The sequence below is a fragment of the Erpetoichthys calabaricus genome, chromosome 6 (assembly GCF_900747795.2).
Source record: "Erpetoichthys calabaricus chromosome 6, fErpCal1.3, whole genome shotgun sequence".
Taxonomy (NCBI): Eukaryota; Metazoa; Chordata; class Cladistia; order Polypteriformes; family Polypteridae; genus Erpetoichthys; species Erpetoichthys calabaricus.
Window position 1 is genome coordinate 2,511,223 of NC_041399.2, and position 23,050 is coordinate 2,534,272.

The following is a 23,050-nucleotide window of genomic DNA, read 5'->3' on the forward strand; positions in this document are numbered from 1 at the left end:
GTGAGCTTACTGTGCACGGATTATAAAATCATTTCAAAAGGATTAACGACAAGGCTGAGAAATGTGATGGGCAGCATCATCAACCCCTACTAGTCCTACTGCGTACCGGACAGACAAATTCATGACAACATATTTGTGCTGAGGGACGTCATTTCTGCCTCAAAAGCTTTCAACCTCGATGTTGGCGTTCTTTAGACCAAGAAAAGGCTTTTGATCGGGTCGACCACAAATATTTATTCACAACTCTAAGAGCATTTGGCTTTGGTTTACAATTTGTAAAGTACATCAAATTGTTGTATTCCAACATTTTTGGAGTCTTAAAAATCAATGGGGTGTTAAGCCGGCCATTCTCTGTGACCAGGGGGATTCGTCATGGGTGTCCTTTGTCGGGGATGTTATTCGCCATCTCCATTGAACCTTTTCTTAGACAGCTTGAGAAACACCTGCAGGGATTTACAATTCCATTGTGTAAAAATGTAACTTTTAAATTTCTGGCCTATGCAGATGACGTCGTGGTGTTTGTAAATTCTGATGAAGACGTCTCTGCTGTGTGTAAATGTTTAGCACTTTTTGAGGGAGCGTCTTCTGCTAAAGTTAACTGGGAGAAGGGGAATGCATATTTATCAGGGGACTGGGCACATAGTCCTCCGCCTGTCTTACCATCAGGGCTGGGCTGGAATAAGAAAGCTTTCCGTTACCTCGGGGTTGTGCTGGGTGGTGAAGACATTGAAAAAGACAACTGGGAGGGCTGTTTACAACAGATTGAGTTACGACTGAAGAAATGGCAGTGGATTGCGCCTAAGCTCTCTTTTAGAGGAAGAGTTCTTGTTATCAATAATCTCGTTGCCTCCATGCTGTGGCACAGACTGATGAGTGTTGACCCGCCATCAGGACTCTTACACTCCATACAGAAATTATTGGTTAACTTTTTTTGGAATGGAGTGCACTGGCTGAAGAAAGGGCTCATCTGTTTACCGGTGGAGGAAGGAGGACAAGGCCTGATTGATGTCTGCTGTAAGGCCGCTAGTTTCAGATTGCTAGTTTTACAGCGCCTTTTTTTCTCTTTAGAACCCCTAATTTGGAAAAGAATAGCCCTTTCATTTTTACATAAGATTGATAATTTGGGTTTTGATGTGCAGTTATTGCTCATAGATTTGAGCAGGTTTGATCTCACTCTGTTACCCAAATTTTACAAGGGAGTTTTACGTACTTGGAGCTCCTTTCTTCAGAGAGTGCCATCCAAGTCCCCTTCACTTTTCAATGAGCCCCTCATTTTTAATTCTTTATTCACATGTCCACTGCTTTTTAAAATTAGTTTTGTTAAGAATTTGATCAAAAGTGGCATTGTGGTTGTTTCTCAATTATTGGAGGAGGGCAACAAGAGTTTTAAAGATGCCAATGTGTTGGCTTCAAGGCTGGGCATTCAGTCAATAAGAACTGTCAATTATTTATTATCATTTATGGCAAAAGACTTCATCAGGCTAAGGGACAGTCAGGGGAACTCGACCTTAGTGCATAACAAGGTGGAGGAGAAGGAGGTGGAGGAGGAGGAAGGCTGCTTTACTGATCTGGAGATGGAACCCAAATTAGACATGGATGGTGTGAGGGACGACTCGATTTTAAGGCTTGACGAACAGGAAAATAATTTTTTTTGATCTTTACCAAAAAAAGATGTGTATGTATACTGCATCAAAGTTTTCCATTTTTCAAGTTTAAAAAATACCATCATGACACCCTGGACTGAAACATTAAATGTAAAAACAGAGGTCAGGCCAGCATGGAGAGAATTTTATAAACCCCCAAATAATAAGAGAGCAGGCGATTTACAATGGAGAGTCGTACACGGGGTCATCGCAACAAATGTATTTCTAAGTAAACTTCAGAGTGATGTGAGCGATAAATGGGCCTTCTGTGGGGAGAAAGAGACTGTTTATCATTTATTTTTATATTGTACGAGACTGAAAACTCTGTTGGTGTATTTTCAGAAAATATGTGAAAAATTTACTGTTTCTTTTGATGTTCAGAGATTTATTTGGGGCATGAAATATAACAAAACATCAAAATCTAAATTTCAACTTTTAAATTATTTGCTTGGGCAAGCAAAGTTAGCCATTTTAAAAAGCCGTAATAATAAACAGTGTGGTACATTACCAGATGAGGTACTGTTTATTTTCAAATTTTATGTAATTTCAAGAATCAAGCTAGAATTTACATATTATAAAACAATGTGTAATATCGAAGAATTTGAAAAAGTGTGGGGAGTGAAGGGGGTGCTGTGCTCTATTGAGGGGGGGCAACTAAAAATAAATTTGGAATAATGTAGAAGAGCGGGTGTGAAATTATAATGTTAAATGTTAGAAGGATTAGCTTGAGTACTGAATACTAAATAAAGACGTGTGTACTTAATGTGTGGGGAATGGGGAGTAGTGGAGGAGTAATGACATTGTTATATGAAAAAAATTATTTGTATTGATGTGTTCATGTCTTCTGTTTATTGTGCACAATAAAGTTTATATTAAAAATTAAATTAAAAATTATCTATCTATCTATCTATCTATCTATCTATCTATCTATCTATCTATCTATCTATCTATCTATCTATTGTAAAGGGTGTCCATAAAGTCTGTGTGCAATTTAAAATAGTTGTAACTTTGTAAATATATGTGATAGAAAGAATTCATAAAAAGGAATAGAAAACTTGATGTGTCTAGTTTTTTTTTTTTTTTTTTTGTCTTTAGAAGTTTTATTTTTAGAAATTTAACTTAAAAATTACTGGTTGCCCCATGGCTTCACTAGAAGAGAAAGCAGATTGTGTTCTTTGGTTGGCTGAACTAAAATCTACCGCTGCTGAAGTTGTAGCGCCCAGTACAAGACAGACGCTCCACACAGGAATTCCATATCCAAGTGGATGAAAAAATGTAAAGAAACAGGCTCTGTCAATGATAAGCCACATTAGTGAAGAAATTCAGCTTGAAAATGAGAAGTACAGAATTGTATTACCCTTTGTATTAGTAATGATGGTGGATATGTTGAAAATTATCAAGAACATTAACAAATATAAGTGTTTCTTCTTTCTATAACTTATACATACAAAGTTACAACTATTTTAAATTGCACACGGACTTTATGGACACCCTGTATAAAAAAATTCTTCGACGTGACAAGACTTTTTAGATGAGAGATTTTTTCCAAGTCCCGTGAGATGAGACCTTGGCCATGAGATTTTTTCAAATCCCGCCCTCCTCTCAAACCACGCCCACGGTCCTCTCACCTCTCATTGGTATGAATGCTTTTCACAGACTCAGTTTCCGCGCTCTCAGCTCTTATACATTTTAACATTTTCCCACTTTAAGTTCCCAATAAAAGAAGACTTATTATGTCCAAATCTTATTGAAGAATTTCATCCTGAAGGGTTATCAACAGAAGAAATGAGTACATGGGCAATCCTAGCACAGAGAAACGATGAAGTCAAACAAATGAATGTGAAAATTGTCAATCAGTGGCACGTCAAATTGTTTAAATGCGTATCAATAGACTCTGCTGAAACAGTTGGTGGTGATGGTGCAGAAGATGAAAATATCAACTTACAATATCACAAAGAATATCTACAACCGTTAACACCGTCTGGTCTGCCACCGCATGAATTACTGTACAAAGAAGGATGGATTGTAATGTTACTGAGTAATTTATGTCTGAGTGATGGGCTGAGCAATAGGACAAGATTAGTTGTATGGAAAATTGCTCGAACAATTCTGAGATGTCATATTTTAACAAGGTAATGTAGTTCATCTAACATTAGACACCAGAGGAGATCTTGATATGCCAGTCGCATTAAAATGTTTGCAGTTTCCTGTTAGAATCGCTTTTGCTATGCCAATTAATAAATCACAGGGACAAACATTCAAAAAAGTTGATTTATTTATTCAAATTTTGTCTCATCAGTCTAAATGAGCATTGGCATACAACAAGCGACTCTGTTTGTGATGTGAGTGCAGAAAGGGCTTCTTTCTCATCACCCTGCCATACAGATGTTCTTTGTGCAAATTGCGCTGAATTGTAGAACGATGTACAGATACACCATCTGCAGCCAGATGTTCTTGCAGGTCTTTGGAGGTGATCTGTGGGTTGTCTGTCATCATTCTCACAATCCTGCACGTATGCCGCTCCTGTATTTTTCTCGGCCTGCCAGACCTGCTGGTTTAACAGCAACTGTCCCTGTGGCCTTCCATTTCCTGATTCCATTCCTTACAGTTACAGAAACTGACAGTTTAAATCTCTGAGATGGCTTTTTGTAGCCTTCTCCTAAACCAGGAGACTCAACAATCTTTGTTTTCAGATCTTTGGAGAGTTGCTTTGAGGATTCCATGCTGTCACTCTTCAGAGGAGAGTCAAAGGGAAGGAAGCCCACCTTGCGATTGACCACCTTAAATACCTTTATATCTCATGATTGGACACACCTGTCTACTAAAGCAAGAGAGTACACTGGGCAACAAAAGTGAAATGTCGACTTGGACTGTGATTTTATCGTTGGTTTTAGTCGCCTATTTATTGATCTTATTTATTGGGTTTTCAACTTCCTCACCACAGCACAGAATTCTGGCTAATTTATTGGAGACTTGATAGCACAGCACTTTGGACACCGTTTGTTAGCTGTTTTAATAGACAGAACTTTTTACTTTTATGCCAGAACTGCTGCTGTGTCCTGACTCTCTATAGTCCATCCACGGTTATGACTATCGATGTCCCTGGAGACGGCCGATGCCCACCGATTGGTGGCACCTGGAACATCAGAAGTGCATTGAGCTGTCTTGCATACTGTCCTTAAATCCTAATGTCATGTGTGCGGAGTGACCCTGGATGTAACCCATAGCAAGGCAATATCAACTAATACAACAGAACACAGAAACTGGCAGTGCCCTCGTCACAACACAATGGTAAAATATTTAAAGACTTTTTATAACAACAGGTTTGATTACACACGCAAAATGGCCAAAGTGGTGTGTGGTCTCCAGAAATAAGCTAGGAGGCAGTGCGATTTCCCCATCAGCTGGCCCAGAAATGAGAAAATGAGAATGTGGCCTCACCCAAGTGGGCCTAATCCCAACTCCACTGGCTGGCCTTGGCCTACAACAGGCCCAAAGGGCTGTAAGCTTCAAAAATAAACTTAAATGTCCCTAAATATCCAAAAGTGTCTCTTAAAGGTAGGAAGCCATAAAAATTTGTGGATGAAGAGACGATCACATGGGAACTCTTTATAAATACGGGAATAGTTAATCAACAATAGCAAAAATATCACAAAGGCTCCAAAAGAAGCATGAAGAAGTGTCCAAAACGCAGTCCTCAGTGAACATGTAACCTAGAGAGAGAAGTCCAGGAAGCTAAGCAGAAGAACCAGAAAATCCAACAAAGACACATAAAAGTTGCTGAGACCCCAAATGAGCTTCAATGCCACACCCCTATACCATCCCACCCCCACCCCCCCCACCTCCCCTGAGCTTCACAAACTGCCAGAGAGGGGGCGGGCTCAGGAGTGGTGCAGTCTGAGTGGCCCCACCCCCTGTGGCTCCACCCACAAAATACAAGGGACAGGAGAGCGTCACACCACACAAAGAAAAGGTAATACTCATACATCAAATAATTAAAGAAAAGTAAGATCAGAGAAACTACAAAACAGAAATAACATAAACATCCATCCATCCATTTTCAAACCCACTGAATCCAAACACAGGGTGACGGGGGTCTGCTGGAGCCAATCTCAGCCAACACAGGGAGCAAGGTAGGAAACAAACCCCGGGCAGGGCGCCAGCCCACCGCAGGGCACTCACCAAGCACACACCAAGCACACACTAGGGACAATTTAGAATTGCCAATGCACCTAACCCACATGTGTTTGGACTGTGGGAGGAAAACCACGCAGACACGGGGAGAACATGCAGACTCCACGCAGGGAGGACCCAAGAAGTGAAACAGCATCCAAGAAGTGAGCAGCACTACCACTGCACCACCGTGCCACCCTAACATAAACAAGAAAACTAAATAATTAGAAATAAATGTAAGGCCCATCAATAAGCCCGGCAGGACCATAACACTGGGTTTCTCTTTCTTGGTGGAAAATTGTAATGCTGCTAAAAAAGCTGCATGAGAAACCAAAAGTCTGACCTGGCGGTGCATCGTACAGATGAGCAGCTTCAGAGGCAGCCGCATGGGAGCCTAGAAAAACAGTAAGCCTGTAAAGTCTGTCATGAACTAGAAAGTTCTTAGGCACCAGGCATCACAGATTGTAGCAAAAAGCCTCGGGAGTGGAAGGATCCGCCAACCTCTGGCTTGTAAAATATCAAGGGCAGACAAAGAATCTTTAAAAATGAAAAGATTTATTTTTGAAAATGCTCTGAAACAAGGAAGCGATGAAAAGCACAACAAGGCCAGAAGGAGTTGCATTAACCAACAAAGGCAATCCAAAGCAAACAAGTCTCAAAAACGCAAATCCAGAAAGTGAAGTCAAAAACAGAGCACAGAGGTCAGAAAAATCCAAAAGTTCCACAAAAGCACAGTAGGAATCACGAAAGAGACACTGCAACTCCACCGAACGTAATCAATGAACCGCAAGGGACTGCAGGTTTGTTCTCCCCGTGTCTGCGTGGGTTTCCTCCCACAGTTCAAAGACATGCAGGTTAGGTGCATTGATGATCCTACATTGTCCCTAGTGTGTGCTTGGTGTGTGCCCTGCGGTGGGCTGGCACCCTGCCTGGGATTCGTTCCTGCCTTGCCCCCTGTGTTGGCTGGGATTGGCTCCAGCAGACCCCCATGACCCTGTGTTAAGATATAGCAGGTTGGATAATGACTGACTGACTGACTGACTGACTGACTGACTGCAGGTTTTTTACAGGGCTGAGGTTGGATCCTTGCAGGATATGGACGGGTTGTCCCGCCTCTTGGTGAACCACCCACAAAAGACATGGAATATGACAGAACAAGCATAGACACATCTGATTACATAATACACAAAACTAATAAAGTGTGAATAAATACCAAAAGTAACAATATTAACACACACAAAAGACATTAGATTAGGAATATAAACACCAGCCAGGGGAGGAACTGTCACAAAGTCACAAATAGTGCAGCAACGGACCTCTCAAGGAGAGCCACCCCACTAAAACAGCACTCCAGTATAAAGCCAGTAGGAGGAGCCAGCAGCCGTGATGTCAGGGTGGACCCGCCTCCTAGGGCTTCACCCACACAGCACACAAACTTTGGCAGCACATTTAAAAGTATGGAACAGAAACAGCAAATGATAAACCAAACTGGAAAATGGTGCCATAAAATATGAAAAACAATAATCCGATATCAACCATGACAAACAAAAACATGGCGGCTCAACAAAATGTCTTCCTGTGACAGGAAATGGGTCTGCTGATCTTCTTTTTCACTAGAGATTCTTATTTAAATATGAGATGACAGACGGACGCTTACAGGATCCATTCTTCCACCAAGCAGCTTCTCTTCTTATGTTGAGGGCAGTTTTCCTTCAAACTCTTTCACTTTTCGGACATCCTCGGTATTTTACATTACAATTAAAATCTCACGACTGCGTCACCTGCCCTGTGTGCGTACTCAGGATTTCAGTGACTCTGTAAAGCTCGAGACCTCCATGGATATTTCGACTTTCCATCAGGCAAGTCTTTGGAAATTATTACATTTGAGAAATTGGAACTCCAGTCAGTCAGATTGGAGACGACAATCTGCAGCTCATGAATCGACGCCATCGTCACAATATCTGACTTCTGTCTGTAAAGCCACTGAGCCTCCATGAGCTGATCTGGGCGCCATCTTTAATCACATGACATTCTAAAGTGCGACTATTTAACGTCGTCCACTAACGCACGTAATGGTCTTCTGCTATCACTGATGTTTTTTTAATATAACTCATTGCTACAAGAATATTTAACAAATACAAATGTGATAACTGAATGACTTCCGGCCTGTCACCCTTACGTCACATGTGATGAAGACCATGGAGCAGCTGCTGCTTCACCACCTGAGGCCACAGGTCCGTCACGCCCTCGACCTTCTGCAGTTCGTATACCAGGAGAAGGTGGGAGCGGAGGATGCCATCATCTACATGCTACACCGATCCCTCTCCCACTTGGACAGAGGCAGTGGTGCTGTAAGAATTATGTTTCTGGACTTCTCTAGTGCCTTCAACACCATCCAACCTCTGCTCCTTAGGGTCAAGCTGACAGAGATGGGAGTAGATTCATACCTGGTGACATGGATTGTGGACTATTTTAAAGACAGACCTCAGTATGTGCGTCTCGGGAACTGCAGGTCTGACATTGTGGTCAGCAACACAGGAGCGCCGCAGGGGACTGTACTTTCTCCGGTCCTGTTCAGCCATCGGACTTCCAATACAACTTGGAGTCCTGCCATGTGCAAAAGTTCGCTGATGACACTGTGTATCGATATTATCAATTAGTTATGATGAGAAACAATGAGATGTGAGATTTGAGAAATATTATAAGTGGCTCTGATGACCTCAGCATACGAGAAAGTCGAGGGGAAAGCACTTCCGATTCAACGTGGTGGAGAGATACATGTTATGAAAATGAGCACCGGAGATACAGACGAGGGCGAAACAACGAACAAAGTTTGAAAGTGAGAATTCACTGTCATAAATCTTAATCGCTACCAAAAATCAAAGTTCTTAGGAGCAAAATTTAGATTCCAAAACTGAAAAGTACCAAACATAAAGAAACGCACGGAACGTTCTTAAAGATTCAGCCTCTTTTTGGTTTTGGCTGTTTTCCGGTTTCGGGAATTCTGTTTTGTTCCTAAGAACTTTGGTTAATAATTAGGATTTCCCACCAAGCACAAAAAATTGCACATAACACTCTTAGAACATCCAATCTCGGAAAATGGAAGACCTTGAGGGCTGGAAGACCTTACGTGACGATCCAACCATTGTTGAACCAATGATGTCAGTGCCCCCAGTGAATCATGGGAATGCTGCCATAGTAATGGGCCCCCTAAAATCACCAAAACGGCTGTGACCGTAGCCAAACTAAACGGTCCTCATGTGACAGTCAAAGGATCATTGTAATGAATGAAGGGTATACAGTGAGAAACGGGAGAAAGACCGGAGTGGAAAAACAAAGCAACGGCCAAACCCGCGAGTTTGTTCAAAACCAAATCAATGGCCAAAAATCAAGTCAAACAGCAAAATGATTTCAACAGCGAGAGATCAGAAATAAAGAGAACCATAAATTGCAGAGCGTTTATCTAAACCTCGTGTACAAAACATCTGTCGAGGTGACTTCTTAAGCCATCGTTATCAATGATCTTTCGATGTCACGACTCCAGGGACCACCAATCCAAACAGCATAAACCATCATAAAAACAAAATGGTGTGGTGATACAACGTGAGAAACATCGTGGGGGTAGAAAACACCTGAAACGATTTAAATCCAGCGATCCAAAATGTAGAGAGTCGTAAATATATCGATGCTAAATTCTTTGGGAGTAGGAAACACCTGAAAAGATGTCAACGATGGCAAAATAAATGACAAAGGGCAGCAGAAAATAGTTAAATGAGAAAGCCAGTAATAACACCCATCTCTAACCCTTAACCATTGTCAAGTCGTGGCATCCACTCTTGCAGCGGGACATGGGAGGAGCCGGACCTGATCCAGCCCCACTCCTTGTGATTTTTGGCTCATTGTTATGAACGGCTCTGTTCTTTCAACTGCACTTCTAGTTTCGAGTTCTGCCTCTGGTTTGTTTGGCTTCTCGGTGTTGTTTTCTGGCCTGAAATTTCAACCACGTTTCGTCATCGAGTCCCTAATTGCTTGGGCAAAATTACAAATAATGTAAAACATCGAACTGAAGAACAAATAAGGAAGTGGGATTGGGGTTGGGGTTAGTGAAAAATATGACAAGTGACATGTGGGACATCTTCAGGCCTCTGGCAAGGTTAGCAATTCCACCCCCAGTCAAGAGGTGGCGCTGTTATGATCAACAGCTTTTTATTTTTACACCCACAGTTCAAAAGGATGCCAGCCAGAAGATGAGTGACCTCACTTCCACATCCTCCATGAAAGCCTCGTCCCCCTCTGAGAAAGTGGCATGAAGACCAACGGACCACCAAGTAGACCCACGACAGAGGAAGATGGAGTTCTGACTCACAAGCGACTTTTCCTTTTGCTCACAGTGACCGCCATTATTTTACACCCTCATGGGCCTTTTCTTTTCCCAACCTTAAAGACCACCGTTAAACATTTCAAAGAAGCTTGAAGGAGAAGTGAGGAGACACCGTAGCTCTCTGAAGTAATTCCCTCTTTGTATTTTACACCTTTTTACTCTTTGAGCCACCTGATGTCTAAGGTTCATTTGAATTAAAGTAAACGAATGTTACCTTCATATCCTCTGGAGCACAAGTCGTCTTTTGTCCCGTGAACCTTCCACTTGCTCCAAGATCCCGAGCCTGAATAAATTATGATGTTTTGGTCGTTGGTGTTTCCATGATTGAAATACAGCTTGGCTCCCTGAATCGCAAATACGTTTTCGTCTTTGCACTCCCACTTCTGCAGGTCACTCTTGGCGTCACATTCAAAGAGCTGGACTTTAGCCATGTTGACTTTGGTCACCACTCCCAGGCACAGCTTGGTCGACTTGCTCACCAGCCTGCTGTCGGACACCCATCTGAACTGCTGAGAGGCGGCAGAAGGCTTGCAGAGGGCGGCCACCACGGACGTGTTACTGACCACTTCAGCGCACTTGTTGTGGTCCGCATTGTGGATCAAAAAGAATGAGGACTCTGTGAAAAAGGAGAAGAAAATGAATTGGCAGAGAACAAGAATACAGCAGAACTCAGCAGTCGGCCATCAGCAGGACAGCTGGCTGATATATATGATCTTCATGATTTGTGCCACCGTTTACCATTTGGAACTGACTTTAAAATTATTAGAAATAAGTATAAAAATTCAAACTTAACATGTGAGGTTCCAGAAGAGAAAGTAAATTTGGCAGATAAGGCACTATACAGAAGAGCACTGGACATATTTAAACATATACAGTATAACCGCTATGATTAGAGATTTTAAAATGTATTAAGGTTGCTCCTGGGTGGATTATGACCATCGGTGTGTCTCTTCAGGGGATTTCAAACCTCACATCAAATCTGGGGTACAACATGTATGTGACGTGTATTCACGCCTTACTCTTTGTATTTTAGCTTAGGATCAGCTGTTCTCAAGGGAAATCCCAGAATTCTTCAATGCTCTCTCGCTGGCGATGTCACGGCATGAAGATCGACCCCGGTAATTCCGAGCTTATCTAAAGTTTGCAGTGATAGACTACTACGTGTAGTGAGCGTTTTATAGGCACGCGCAGGACGAGTACGGGGAAGCAATTAATTGTGACACCACCGCTAACTTGTGTTCCATCTGTGTCCTTAGAATGGAGGAGGAGAAAAGTCCAGCGGACCACTGAGGTCACGTCTGACAGCAGTGAAGCCCCGCCCCTTCCTGATACTGTATTTAAACCAGAAGTCAGCATTCAGAATCAGACCATCTACAGCAGGCATGTCAAGCTCACTACTATTGGTGGGCCGCTTCGACTGCCATACGTGCGTCAGCGGGCTGTACTGTAACAAATACTATTATACAAAGTTACTGTAGCATTCTTTCCAATACTGAAAACTTTAAAAAATGTAATGCATAAAGTTTAAAGAAAAGCAATTTATTTCCACGCAGTCTCCATACAACAGTGTAAAATTCGAGTCTTAACCTCTTAGCTAGGTCCTTATTATATTACTAGGCTCATCCGCCTTTTAAGGTGACCGACTTTTATCCTCAATTTGTGTGCGCTCCATGTGTACATCAGGGAATGAGAACATCAAAGTGCCCATTCATAACATCTCCCGAAAACCTACGTTTTATTATCCCCTGGAGTGCCTGTCCAAACTTGGAGTGTAGGACTCCATAATAATATATTTGAAACTCATTGGGGAACAACTCTCTCGCTGCCATTAGCTCAGAAATGGTACCATAAGTTTGACACTTTGACATTTCACTGAGATACTGAAGCTCATTTGTATAAGAGATTTCTGACGGCATCATTGTAAATGGCTGAAACCTTGACCAATTACTTAAAACATGTCATACAATGTCAGCCCGAATCTGTACCACTAAAGACGGAGTTTCATGCAATAAATAAGCTATAGATGAGAATAAGCAAGCACCATCTCCCCTGATATTTACTACGCGGTGAGGCATTTGTACTCCATCAACATTAATTATTTCCAGAGACATAATTTTGTCTGTTTTTCCAGCGCATTGCGCACAAAAGCAAGGGAACGATGGGAGCACCAGAACTCTGCTCACATCGCGTCACTTCGTACCGCAAGTAGTAAGTCTGTGATAAGCGGAATACCGCTACGCTTTGCACTCACGGGATGGAAGGACAATCCCGACCGCTTTTATATAGTGTCTTGATGATTGATATTCATTATATTATATTCATTGCTTATATAGGAGCCTTACAGTCAGAGATTGATTTCTTTTGTCCTGACACTTGGCATCTCTTGTTAGTAACCAGTTCGTCAATATCAGGTTTGAAATCTTGTGCAGCTGCAACTTTTATGAGGGATGAAAGGTGCTGGACGGTAAGTCTTGAGCAATGTGGGGTTTTGGTAGCTTTCATTAACAAAAACAATTGCTCAAAATGGTAAGTGCTTCCGAACATTGACAGTACTCTCGATGCCAACTTACGGATCTGCACATACGAGGGTGGCAGGTAAGCTTACAAGCCTGGCACACCAACTTCGTTGTATTTTGCCTTCAGAATAGAATCTGACTGCACTTCAATCAAATCCATTTGGATATTCTCAGGCGCATTCTCAACGTTGTAAGAAAACAGCGCAATGCCCTGCATGTTTGTGTGAACTGAAATCACGAAACGCTCACTGAATTCATTGCTCAGTAATTTAGTTGGAAAACAAATCCTCCAAAAATCAAATTTTACTTTACTAAGTTTACTTCAAAGTTTATATTGTAAAATAAGCCGATATGCAAAATGCCACCTGACCTACAATAATTATACAAACTCAAAATCACAAAAATATGTTAATAAACAACTCACCAACTTCTCGCGTCCACTTCAGATCTTCAGCTGTAGTCTGCACTAACTGTTCATTACAATACTATCACAAAATTACATGAAACTAGAGCAAAAAAACGTGAAAATATGCGAGCTATTATTACTCGTGATGGTCAGTTCTGCCCAGTGGTCAGTCTCAGCAGCCCAGTCAGTAGTGTTGCCTGCCAAGGGCGGCTCTAGGCTCGTGGCGGCCCTGGGCAGAGAAAGAATCGGCGGCCCCTTCGTCTGGCAACGTCAATATGGTATCTTATGAAAGCGTTGCGGACACTGCATAGCCGCCTCGTGCTCATGACCTGCTTCTATATACGCGTGTCCGTAACTTGAAAACCAAGATATTCTCAGTGCAGGATTTACGTATAAGTTACACAAGCTATAGCTTAGGTCCCACGCCTTCTTGTGGGCCCCCAAAACAAATTGTCCGAGTGAGCAATTGTCATATATACTTAAATATACTACAGCATTATTTGTCCCAATCAGGCCCGGCCTTTGGCATAGGCGAAGTAGGCGACCGCCTAGGGCCCTGGTGTCCGGGGGGCCCCGGATTGACTCCTTGGTCTAATTTTCACACATTTCACAGAGCTTCCAGGGGGCCCCTGGACCCCATAATACCTAAGACCGGGCCTGGATATTCTCATTACGGCAAAACATTATAATACTACATATAGCTTACTGCCCCGACTCTAGCGCCATTTGTAAATACAGCGTACTAATTAACAAGAAACGAATGTTTTTCGGCCACATTGCCGTCAGCTGTGTCATTATTTTCTCTTTCTGTTTTATATTCAATATATATTGGTGTGGCAGCCCCTGGGATTTGGCTGCCCTGCGCAGGTGCACAGTTTGCACATGCCTAAGGCCACCCCTGTTGCAGCCTAGCACTTCAGTTGTGACGCTGCGGCTCATTAACTTTGGACAAGGCTCGTGGCTATACTAGTAGATGATGTTTCCAGTACCGTCATGCCATGGGAAAACGCGCTTTTGTCAGAAGGCAGAAGTAAGAAAAGTCAATAAGTAACACCGAAGATGCAGAACGATTCAATCACAAATGATAGTAATAATTTTGTACATGTTCAGTGCTAACTAGGATCTGTCATGCAGGCCGCACAGATTTCTGTAGCGCCTTTCACATCTATCTATCTATCTATCTATCTATCTATCTATCTATCTATCTATCTATCTATCTATCTATCTATCTATCTATCTATCTATCTATTATATAGTGTCTTTCACATCTATCTATTATATAGTGCCTTTCACACCTATCTATCTATTATATAGTGCCTTTCACATCTATCTATCTATCTATCTATCTATCTATCTATCTATCTATCTATCTATCTATCTATCTATCTATCTATCTATCTATCTAGTATATAGCGTCTATCTATCTATCTATTATATAGTGTCTTTCACATCTCTCTATTATATAGTGGCTTTCACATCTATCTATCTATTATATAGTGCCTTTTACTTTCTCTAAAATAAATAAATAGAAAACACATTATATAACTGACAAATATGAAAGGCACTATATGGTTCATAGATACATAGATGGATAGACAGATATCAAAAAGACTATATAACACCGAGGCAACAGCAAGGGGATTCCACCAACCCTGACAACCCAAACACAACCTTACAGACTCAAGTCCCGGTTTTTTTTTATAACTAAATACCTTTACAAAGGCTTCTGTCAAGGTAATGCAATCACAATTCTCTTCTCTTCAGTCCTATGAGGTGAGCTTCATTCTCTTCCACCCAACTCCATCTCACCTGGGTGAGGTAGAGTGGCTCATTTTATCTAAAACTCGGGAGGACATGGTCCATATGAAATCGGGTCATGCAGAACTCTCATCAAAGTATGGATTGCTAATCCTTGCAGCACCCCCAGGTTAGCCAATAAAAGGTGTCATTTTGCTTGACTTCTCACCACATCCATAACGGCTAACACGGTACAACACCTGAGGACTACAAGCAAGAAGTGCAAAGAAAGCCTGCCGCTCCAAACCGCTGACGTCACCCCGCATGCGCAGTGCACCTGTCTCGTTTCGCGCCGCTGGACCGGTTGTTCTGCTCAAACTCAGTCACATCTAACACGCCATCACTTACAGGCAATCTGACATCCTGTAAAGCAGGGCTTCTTTAAACTCTGGGTCGCGCAGGTGCTGCCAGTGGATCGCGAGTCACTGTTGAATTTAATGTGACTGGTTTGCGAAGTGGGTGGCTGGTGGTTTAATTAAGCATCGCCATTGCACTGACGATCTTCTTCCATCCAAAATAAACCTGGAGACGAGGTTAGACCATTAGGCTGTACTGTACTGTTACGTTTTCCGGGCCAGTGTCACCCACGCACGAACATTTTCACGGGACAGTGACATGCACGCTCAAACAGAGTCACGGGAGTCGAGTGGGGAAGCTGGGGACAAACTCAGCAATCGGTGGGCACAAAACAGAAACCACACCTGGACAGGGCGCCAGTCCACCACAACCAAACAGGAAGTATAAAAACTTTCAAATATGCATCACAATTCTATACTTAAAACGTATAAGTGAAGAAGAAGAAGAAGAAGAAGAAGAAGAAGAAGAAGAAGAAGAAGAAGAAGATAAGACCGCAAGGTATGAACAGTCTGAGGTGCCCGAACTCTGTGAACACGAATTCGGAGCTCACACGAGCTACCAGGACCCCGAAATCCATCCAGATATATGAAGTCACCCTCGCGGATGTCGTCTTGAACCCTCTACCCTCGCTACCTGAGCTCGCTCGCCCAGCGCTAGCCGCACGCGCCCAGTCACCTCCGAGCTGCGGTGCAGGGCGAGCGGCTCACGGACTGCGGTGGCAGAAAGTGCGTGGAGAAGAAAGCGAATTATCCCGTGAAAATGGTGACTGTTCTTCAGCTCAGTGGCTTGTGCTTCTGATATACGAAGGTGACGATTTTCCTCAAACGGTAAACGCTGAGGCCACTTTGAATGTGTGCGGTGCGACAACATTGGTGGGCAGCTGATCTTCATGGCACAAGACAGAAAAATTAGATGGCCATTTACGGCTGGGTTTCTTCAACTTTTTTTCTTGTCCTTAATGTCTTCGCTACGTATTCCTTTAAAATCGTCACAACTGAGGGGTCTCCCTCGAAGATTCGCTGATGATCGTCGTGATTTTGGATTAAGTGGGTTTGGAAAATGGATAGATGGTCACTTCTGTTTATTCTGAAAAATGTACCTTTGTTTGCTATTTAAGTCCCATGTGATGGTGGACTCAGTGAATGGCGGCATATGAAACGCGGATGACTTTCTTGAAGCAGTTGACTTATTGGTCAGTCCCGCTGAGCAGGCGCCCAATGCGTCTCAGCCAGAAGGAAAAAATGAATGAGCAAATGAATACGATTGTGTCGGCTGTGTGACCGAGGCTGTGGCCATAAATTGAAGAGCCCTGTAATCCTGACAAAGAAAACGGAGAATATAAAATGGAAGGTAGGCTGAAAGCGAAGAAGAAGAAGACGAAGACGTCAGTTAGTGCAGCAACAGCGCAGATCAGCAAAGCACAAATCAAAGAAACTACTGGGGTACAACATGCGCGGAAAACGAAATCTGCAGATCGAAACGGAGCCTTCGGAGTTAAACGACCGTGGACGGCGGCGACATCTGACACTCAAGAAACGTCTCACACCTTTATCCATGGTGACTTACAATATTTACGTCATATAATTGGGGACATTTGTTTTTCAAACTGGAAAATCACAGGCACAAGCAGGTGAAGTGACCAGCTCAGGGTCACACAGCATCGGGACTTGAAGTCCAAAGCCTTAACCGCTGTGCCACACTGCCTGCCTGCCTATGCCAGCCTATATAGTGCCCTTCATATCTATCTATCTATCTATCTATCTATCTATCTATCTATCTATCTATCTATCTATCTATCTATCTATCTATCTATCTATCTATCTATATAGTGCCTTTCATATCTATCTATCTATCTATCTATCTATCTATCTATCTATCTATCTATCTATCTATCTATCTATCTATCAGTTATATAGTGCCTTTCACATATCTATCTATCTATCTATCTATCTATCTATCTATCTATCTATTATATAGTGCCTTTCATATCTATCTATCTATCTATCTATCTATCTATCTATCTATCTATCTATCTATCTATCACGTGCATATTGATCTGTTATTATACTACCTTTGATATCTATTTATCTATGTATTTTCTAGCATCTTTCATATTTATTTATTTCATGGTGCATTTCATATCTATCTGTTGTACAGCACCATTCATATTTATGTATCTGTTTTTTTTTCCTCTTTATCTGTCTATAACTTATATATTTTAATATATAATATATACAATATAATATATTATATGTATTATTTAGCACCCTTTAATATTTATATAGTGCATTTTTTCTCTTTTTATGTTATTTAACCTTTCATGTCTATTATTTAATACCTTTCCTATATATTTATCCATCTATGTATTACATAGCTCCTATCTATCTATCTATCTATCTATCTATCTATCTATCTATCTATCTATCTATCTATCTATCTATCTATCTATCTATCTATCATATAGTGCCTTTCACATCTATCTAAATAAATATATAAAAGAAATAAAGATTTCAAATTTCGTTTTTACATAAGTTCTGAAATAAAAGTGAAACTAATGAAATAGCAACAATTCAAAAAAAAAAATTGAAGTGTGTATCTATTATCTATCTGTCTATCATATATTGCCTTCCATATCTATCTATCCATCCATTTTCCAACCCGCTGAATCCGAACACAGGGTCACGGGGGTCTGCTGGAGCCAATCCCAGCCAACACAGGGCACAAGGCAGGAACCAATCCCGGGCAGGGTGCCAACCCACCGCAGGACACACACACACACAGCACACACTAGGGCCAATTTAGAATCGCCAATCCACCTAACCTGCATGTCTTTGGGAGGAAACACGGGGAGAACATGCAAACTCCACGCAGGGAGGACCCGGGAAGCGAACCCAGGTCTCCTAACTGCGAGGCAGCAGCGCTACCACTGCGCCACCGTGCCGCCCCCATATCTATCTACCTATTCATTATATATTCTCTTTCCTATCTGGCAAAGCATGTATAATAGAGCACATTTCATACCCATCTATTTATGATATAGCGCCTTTCACATATGTCTCTCTCTATGCATCTAACTATTATATAGTGCCTTTCATTGCTGTCTGAGTGTCTTATTTGTAGTTTTTGTTGACGATTCGTTTTCTTTGGAGTATTACCATTTCGAATTCGCTCCTGTTTCCAAAAGCTGCCCACCTGAAGCCCGTGAGCTGGGCGTCCAGCACTTCCCTGCCAGCACTCTTCGTCTCCTTGGGCTGGCGTGCCACCCGCACCACAAGCCTCCCGCTTTCGTCCCCTCCAGTCTGGGCGCGCGACCGACGTATCTTAGCAACGGCTCGCTGCTCAGGGTTGGAGTCGCGCGCGGCTTTTCAAAGCTCCTCAGCAGACCACAGACGCGCACGAGTTGTGGCGGTGTTGGAGAATCCCCATAATTATAGCTAATTTAAAGTATTAGTATTTAATAAAAAGGGCTAAAACGGAGAAGTAAAACAATACACCAGGAAGCCTGTTCTGCAGCTGTTTTTCGCAGCTTCTTGGATGGCGGGGCCGCAGCGGTTCAAGCGGCTCCCCGAAGCTGCCCGAAGGAAGTGTAAGTAGTGGGCAGCGTCAGTGCGGCGCAGTTGAGAGTGGAACTGCTGCTAAGTACCCGCGTGTAAATGCGTGTGTGTTTGTGTGTGTGTGTGGAGTTGTTCACGTGGAGACGATTTTAAGCACGAAGCCCCGCTACATTTACACAGACGGGCGGGCTGACAGCCTTCAAACGCTAATCACGGTGAACTTACCTTGTCCGCTCGAAACCTGAAAGAAGTAAAAAAGTATCGCCAATAAAATTGTAGCCATTACAACAATCGCATATTCCTCTGGCCGCGATGCAGTCCGTGCTGTCCTCGGTCCTTAAAGCCACACACACGTCGCGTTTTGCGGGACTCGCTGCGCAGTTTGGCACACGAGTGTTCAAAGCGGCTCTTTTGACCTGTCGCGGAGCGCACGTATCCTGTCACATGAGGGCCTGAAATAACAGGAATTCGGCTATCAGCCGGCATTTCCACAACTTTTATACCAAGAAGGACACCTAATGATATGCAAGCGAGGGAGCCCATTGCAACACTGCCCGCTGGATTCACTTTTTTCCCACTCTGCAAAACTCTTTCGCTTGCTCAATGTTTTTACACAGAACTTCTTCACTTCCACGGAACTTTCACATTTCCATGCATACAGAATACAAATCATTCAGTCAGATTTCTAATGTACATGGAACTCCACCCTGGAAAGTGAATATGAACACTTTGGAGACCGTTACAGTTGTTGTACTAAAGGTCTCATAATTCAGTTCACTGTCATGATGGTTGGAGCTTCACCGGACAGCTCACTTCACCTGAGCAGCACAGCTTTGGGAATGCAGTTTATAGGAAAGAAACCTGCAGGACTGTGGAGAGGTGAAGTAGCAGTGCCAGCCGCCAGTGCCACATAAAGTGACTGACTTACATTCAGGGCCATATTTGGACAGTGACACCATTTTTGTAATTTTGTGCCATCACAATGGATTTGAAATTGAGCCATCATTATGTGATTGAAGTGTAGACTTCCAGCTTTAATTCATGGAATTTAACAAAAATATATTTATGAGTTGTTTAGAAAAGACAGATATTATTATATGTGGTCCCCTATTCCCAGGGGCTCAAAAGTATTTTAACAAACTAACCTAATCCTAAATATGACGATCATTTTCAATATTTGGTTGAAAGTCCTTCACAGTCAATGACTGCCTGAAGTCTGAGCCCACGGCCGTCTCCGAGTGTTGCATTTCCACCCATCAGTGATGCTCTGCCAGGCCTTTACTGACGCTGTCTTCAGGTGCTGCTCGTTTGTTGGACTTTCTGCCATCAGTTTGGTCTTCTGTGAGTCCAGTTGGGTTGAGCTCATTTGATTGACTCGGCCATTGAAGAACATTCCATTGTAAAGCCCTTGGTTTGCTGTCCCAGTGTGTTTCGGCTCGTTGTCCATCTGTACTGTGAAGTGTCGTCCTGTCAGTTTTACAGCACTTGTCTCAATCTGAGCAGACAGTATAGCGCCCTCTACACTTCAGAATTCATCCTGCGACTTCTGCCAGCAGTCACATCATCAATAAACACCAGTGAGTGACTTCCAATGGCAGCCATGATGATCAGGTTATAACACGGCCTCCGCCATGTCTCACAGATGATGTGCTATTCATCAGATCATCTTCTCTTCCCCATACTCTTCTCTATCCATCATTCTGGTTCATATTTGTCCAAAGCAAACTGTTCCAAAACTGGAGTGGTTATGTAGAAATCGTTTCTGGCAAAGTCTAATCTGTCCTTCCTATGATTGAGATTCACCAGTGGTCTGCACCTCGTGGTATACCCTCTGACTTTGCTTTCATGAGGTCTTCTATTCTTTGTAGACTTTGACAATGACAGGCCTACCCGCCCCGGTGGAGAGTGGTCTTGGTTTGGCTAAATGTCGTGAAAGATTTAGGAGTTGTCGTGGACTCAACGCTATCAACTGCCAGACAGTGTTCAGAAGCCATTAACAGAATGTCAGGTTATATAGCGCCTTGATGTGTGAAGTACAAGACACAGGAGGTTCTGCTCAAGCTTTATAACACACTGGTGAGGCCTCATCTGGAGTCCTGTGTGCAGTTTGGGTCTTCATATTACAGAACAGACACAGCAGCACTAGAGAAGATCCAGAGGAGAGTAACAAGGCTGATCCTGGACCACAGAGACCAACAATGGTGGGAAGACTGGAGTCTCTTAACCAAATGGTGATGAAGAGGTGACATGATTGAAGTGGACTAAAGTGACCATGGAGGCTATTAGGATATTAGGTTATATAGCGCCTTGATGTGTGCAGTACAAGTCACAGGAGGTTCTGCTCAGGCTTTTTAACACACTGGTGAGGCCTCATCTGGAGTCCTGGGTGCAGTTTGGGTCTCCATAAGGACATAGCAGCACTAGAGAAGGTCCAGAGGAGAGTAACAAGGCTGATCCTGGACCACAGAGACCAACAATGGTGGGAAGACTGGAGTCTCTGAACCAAATGGTGATGAAGAGGTGACATGATTGAAGTGGACTAAAGTGACCATGGAGGCTATTAGGATATTAGGTTATATAGCGCCTTGAAATGTGGAGTCAAAGTCCCAGGAGGTTCTGCTCAAGCTTTATAACACACTGGTGAGGCCTCATCTGGAGTCCTGGGTGCAGTTTGGGTCTTCATATTACAGAACAGACATAGCAGCACTAGAGGTGGTCCAGAGAAGAGCGACTAGGCTGATTCAGGGCTACAGTGTGACTGACCACCAACACCACTGACGGAGAGCACCATCATAAGGGATGCCTCAAATCACAGGATCATGCAGAAGTGCCATGGCAGTGATTTGCTCATATGAGACTTTGTTAATGGAGGGTCTCTGGTTGGACCCCCCAACACTGTAACGTGTTTCTGTCATCTTTGTGACTTGTACCTGCATGCAGATTTCTCATTTTAAATTGACCATCACCTAATAACAGTCTTGATGAAGACAATTCATTTGATTATTGTCATTGTGTCAAGTCTTCCAATCGAAACCAATGCTGCCATTAAACACACGCGCCCGCCAATGCTGCCCCTCTTTAAAGGACACGTTTGCTGTTTTTCAAGCCCAAGTTGTTTCTTCACACTGAATCTGCCACATGAAATTGTGTGTTAAAGTGAGGCGTTTCTTTAATCCATTTTAAAAATGCCTTCTGTGTTCTTGCAGCTTACAAAAGGGCTGAAGGTAACCCAAGTGTGAGAAAAGGGCCTCAGCTTAAGAAAATCATCCGCTTTGTCACCGCAAAGGTTTCAATATAAAAAAACACGCTTGCCACGTTTATGAGGCGTTCGTGTGATGGGACGGCAGCAGGGAGCTGTAAACCATAAACCAGAAGTAACTTGGACTTGAAGAAGGGCGCCACCTGCTGGGGGGGACGGAGGTCAGCGCCTCACCCACCCTTAAAGCAGGGGTGTCCAGGTCTGGTTTTCATTCCCACCATCTTCTCAAATAGCTGAGGTGCCAATCCGGGTGGTCCATCGTGTGGCGGATGTGACGGCCCGCTCCCACCCTTTGGTGTTAATTAAGTTCTAATTAACTTGACTGAGACCCCCTTAGTTAGCAGCCAAACAGTAACGAGCCTCCACACGACCAGCCCGTCACACAATAGCTGAGGTGCTCAGGTGACCAAAACATTTTGACGGGGGTCTTAAAAAAAACAGAAAATCAACCGTTTTGGAAATATCTGCTGTGGCAGAACGAGAGCAACAGGCTATGGAGTTAAATAACGGCTTTAATTAATTAAACGGCAAGAACCGGCTTCTCATTAAGAAGTGAAACTGGCAGCCGTTTGAAGCCCCCATTTAGTTAGTCAACTGTCGGCTCGTTTCACGTCTCATTTCTGTTTGGCTGCCATTGAATGAAGACAAGAATCAATTCAGAGGACTGAATCCTTAAAAACAGGGCCATTAAAATGAAGGGAAAACCTCCAGGATCAGAGCTCTGCTTTAAGGGCAGCTGGCGCACTGCCCTCCATCCTCCCAGAAGATGGCGCCGTTGTGCAACAAATGAAGTAACTCGATAATTTAACGTTCTGTCAAGTATACTGATATACAGTCCCAGTGTCCATGTCATTAGCAAAACACGCTGCCAAAAAGAGCTGAGCTTATGTTGCTGAAGACTCGCAGCTTTAGTCCAGCACACCCTGACTAGAGCTGCTGGTTGTTAGCTGTGCATCCTGCATTT

The 23,050-nt window shown here is 43.0% G+C and overlaps 1 protein-coding gene across 1 annotated transcript in view; it reads right to left on the bottom strand.

The window, feature by feature from the left end:
* Window positions 1-19,260, bottom strand: part of mrc1a (mannose receptor, C type 1a) — a 158,169-nt gene extending 138,909 nt beyond the window's left edge. The window contains 2 exon segments of the mRNA XM_051929229.1: window positions 10,412-10,813; window positions 19,053-19,260. Of these exon segments, the coding sequence (XP_051785189.1) occupies window positions 10,412-10,813; window positions 19,053-19,110 (460 nt within the window). The 5' untranslated portion in view covers window positions 19,111-19,260.
* Window positions 19,261-23,050: the final 3,790 nt, after the last annotated feature.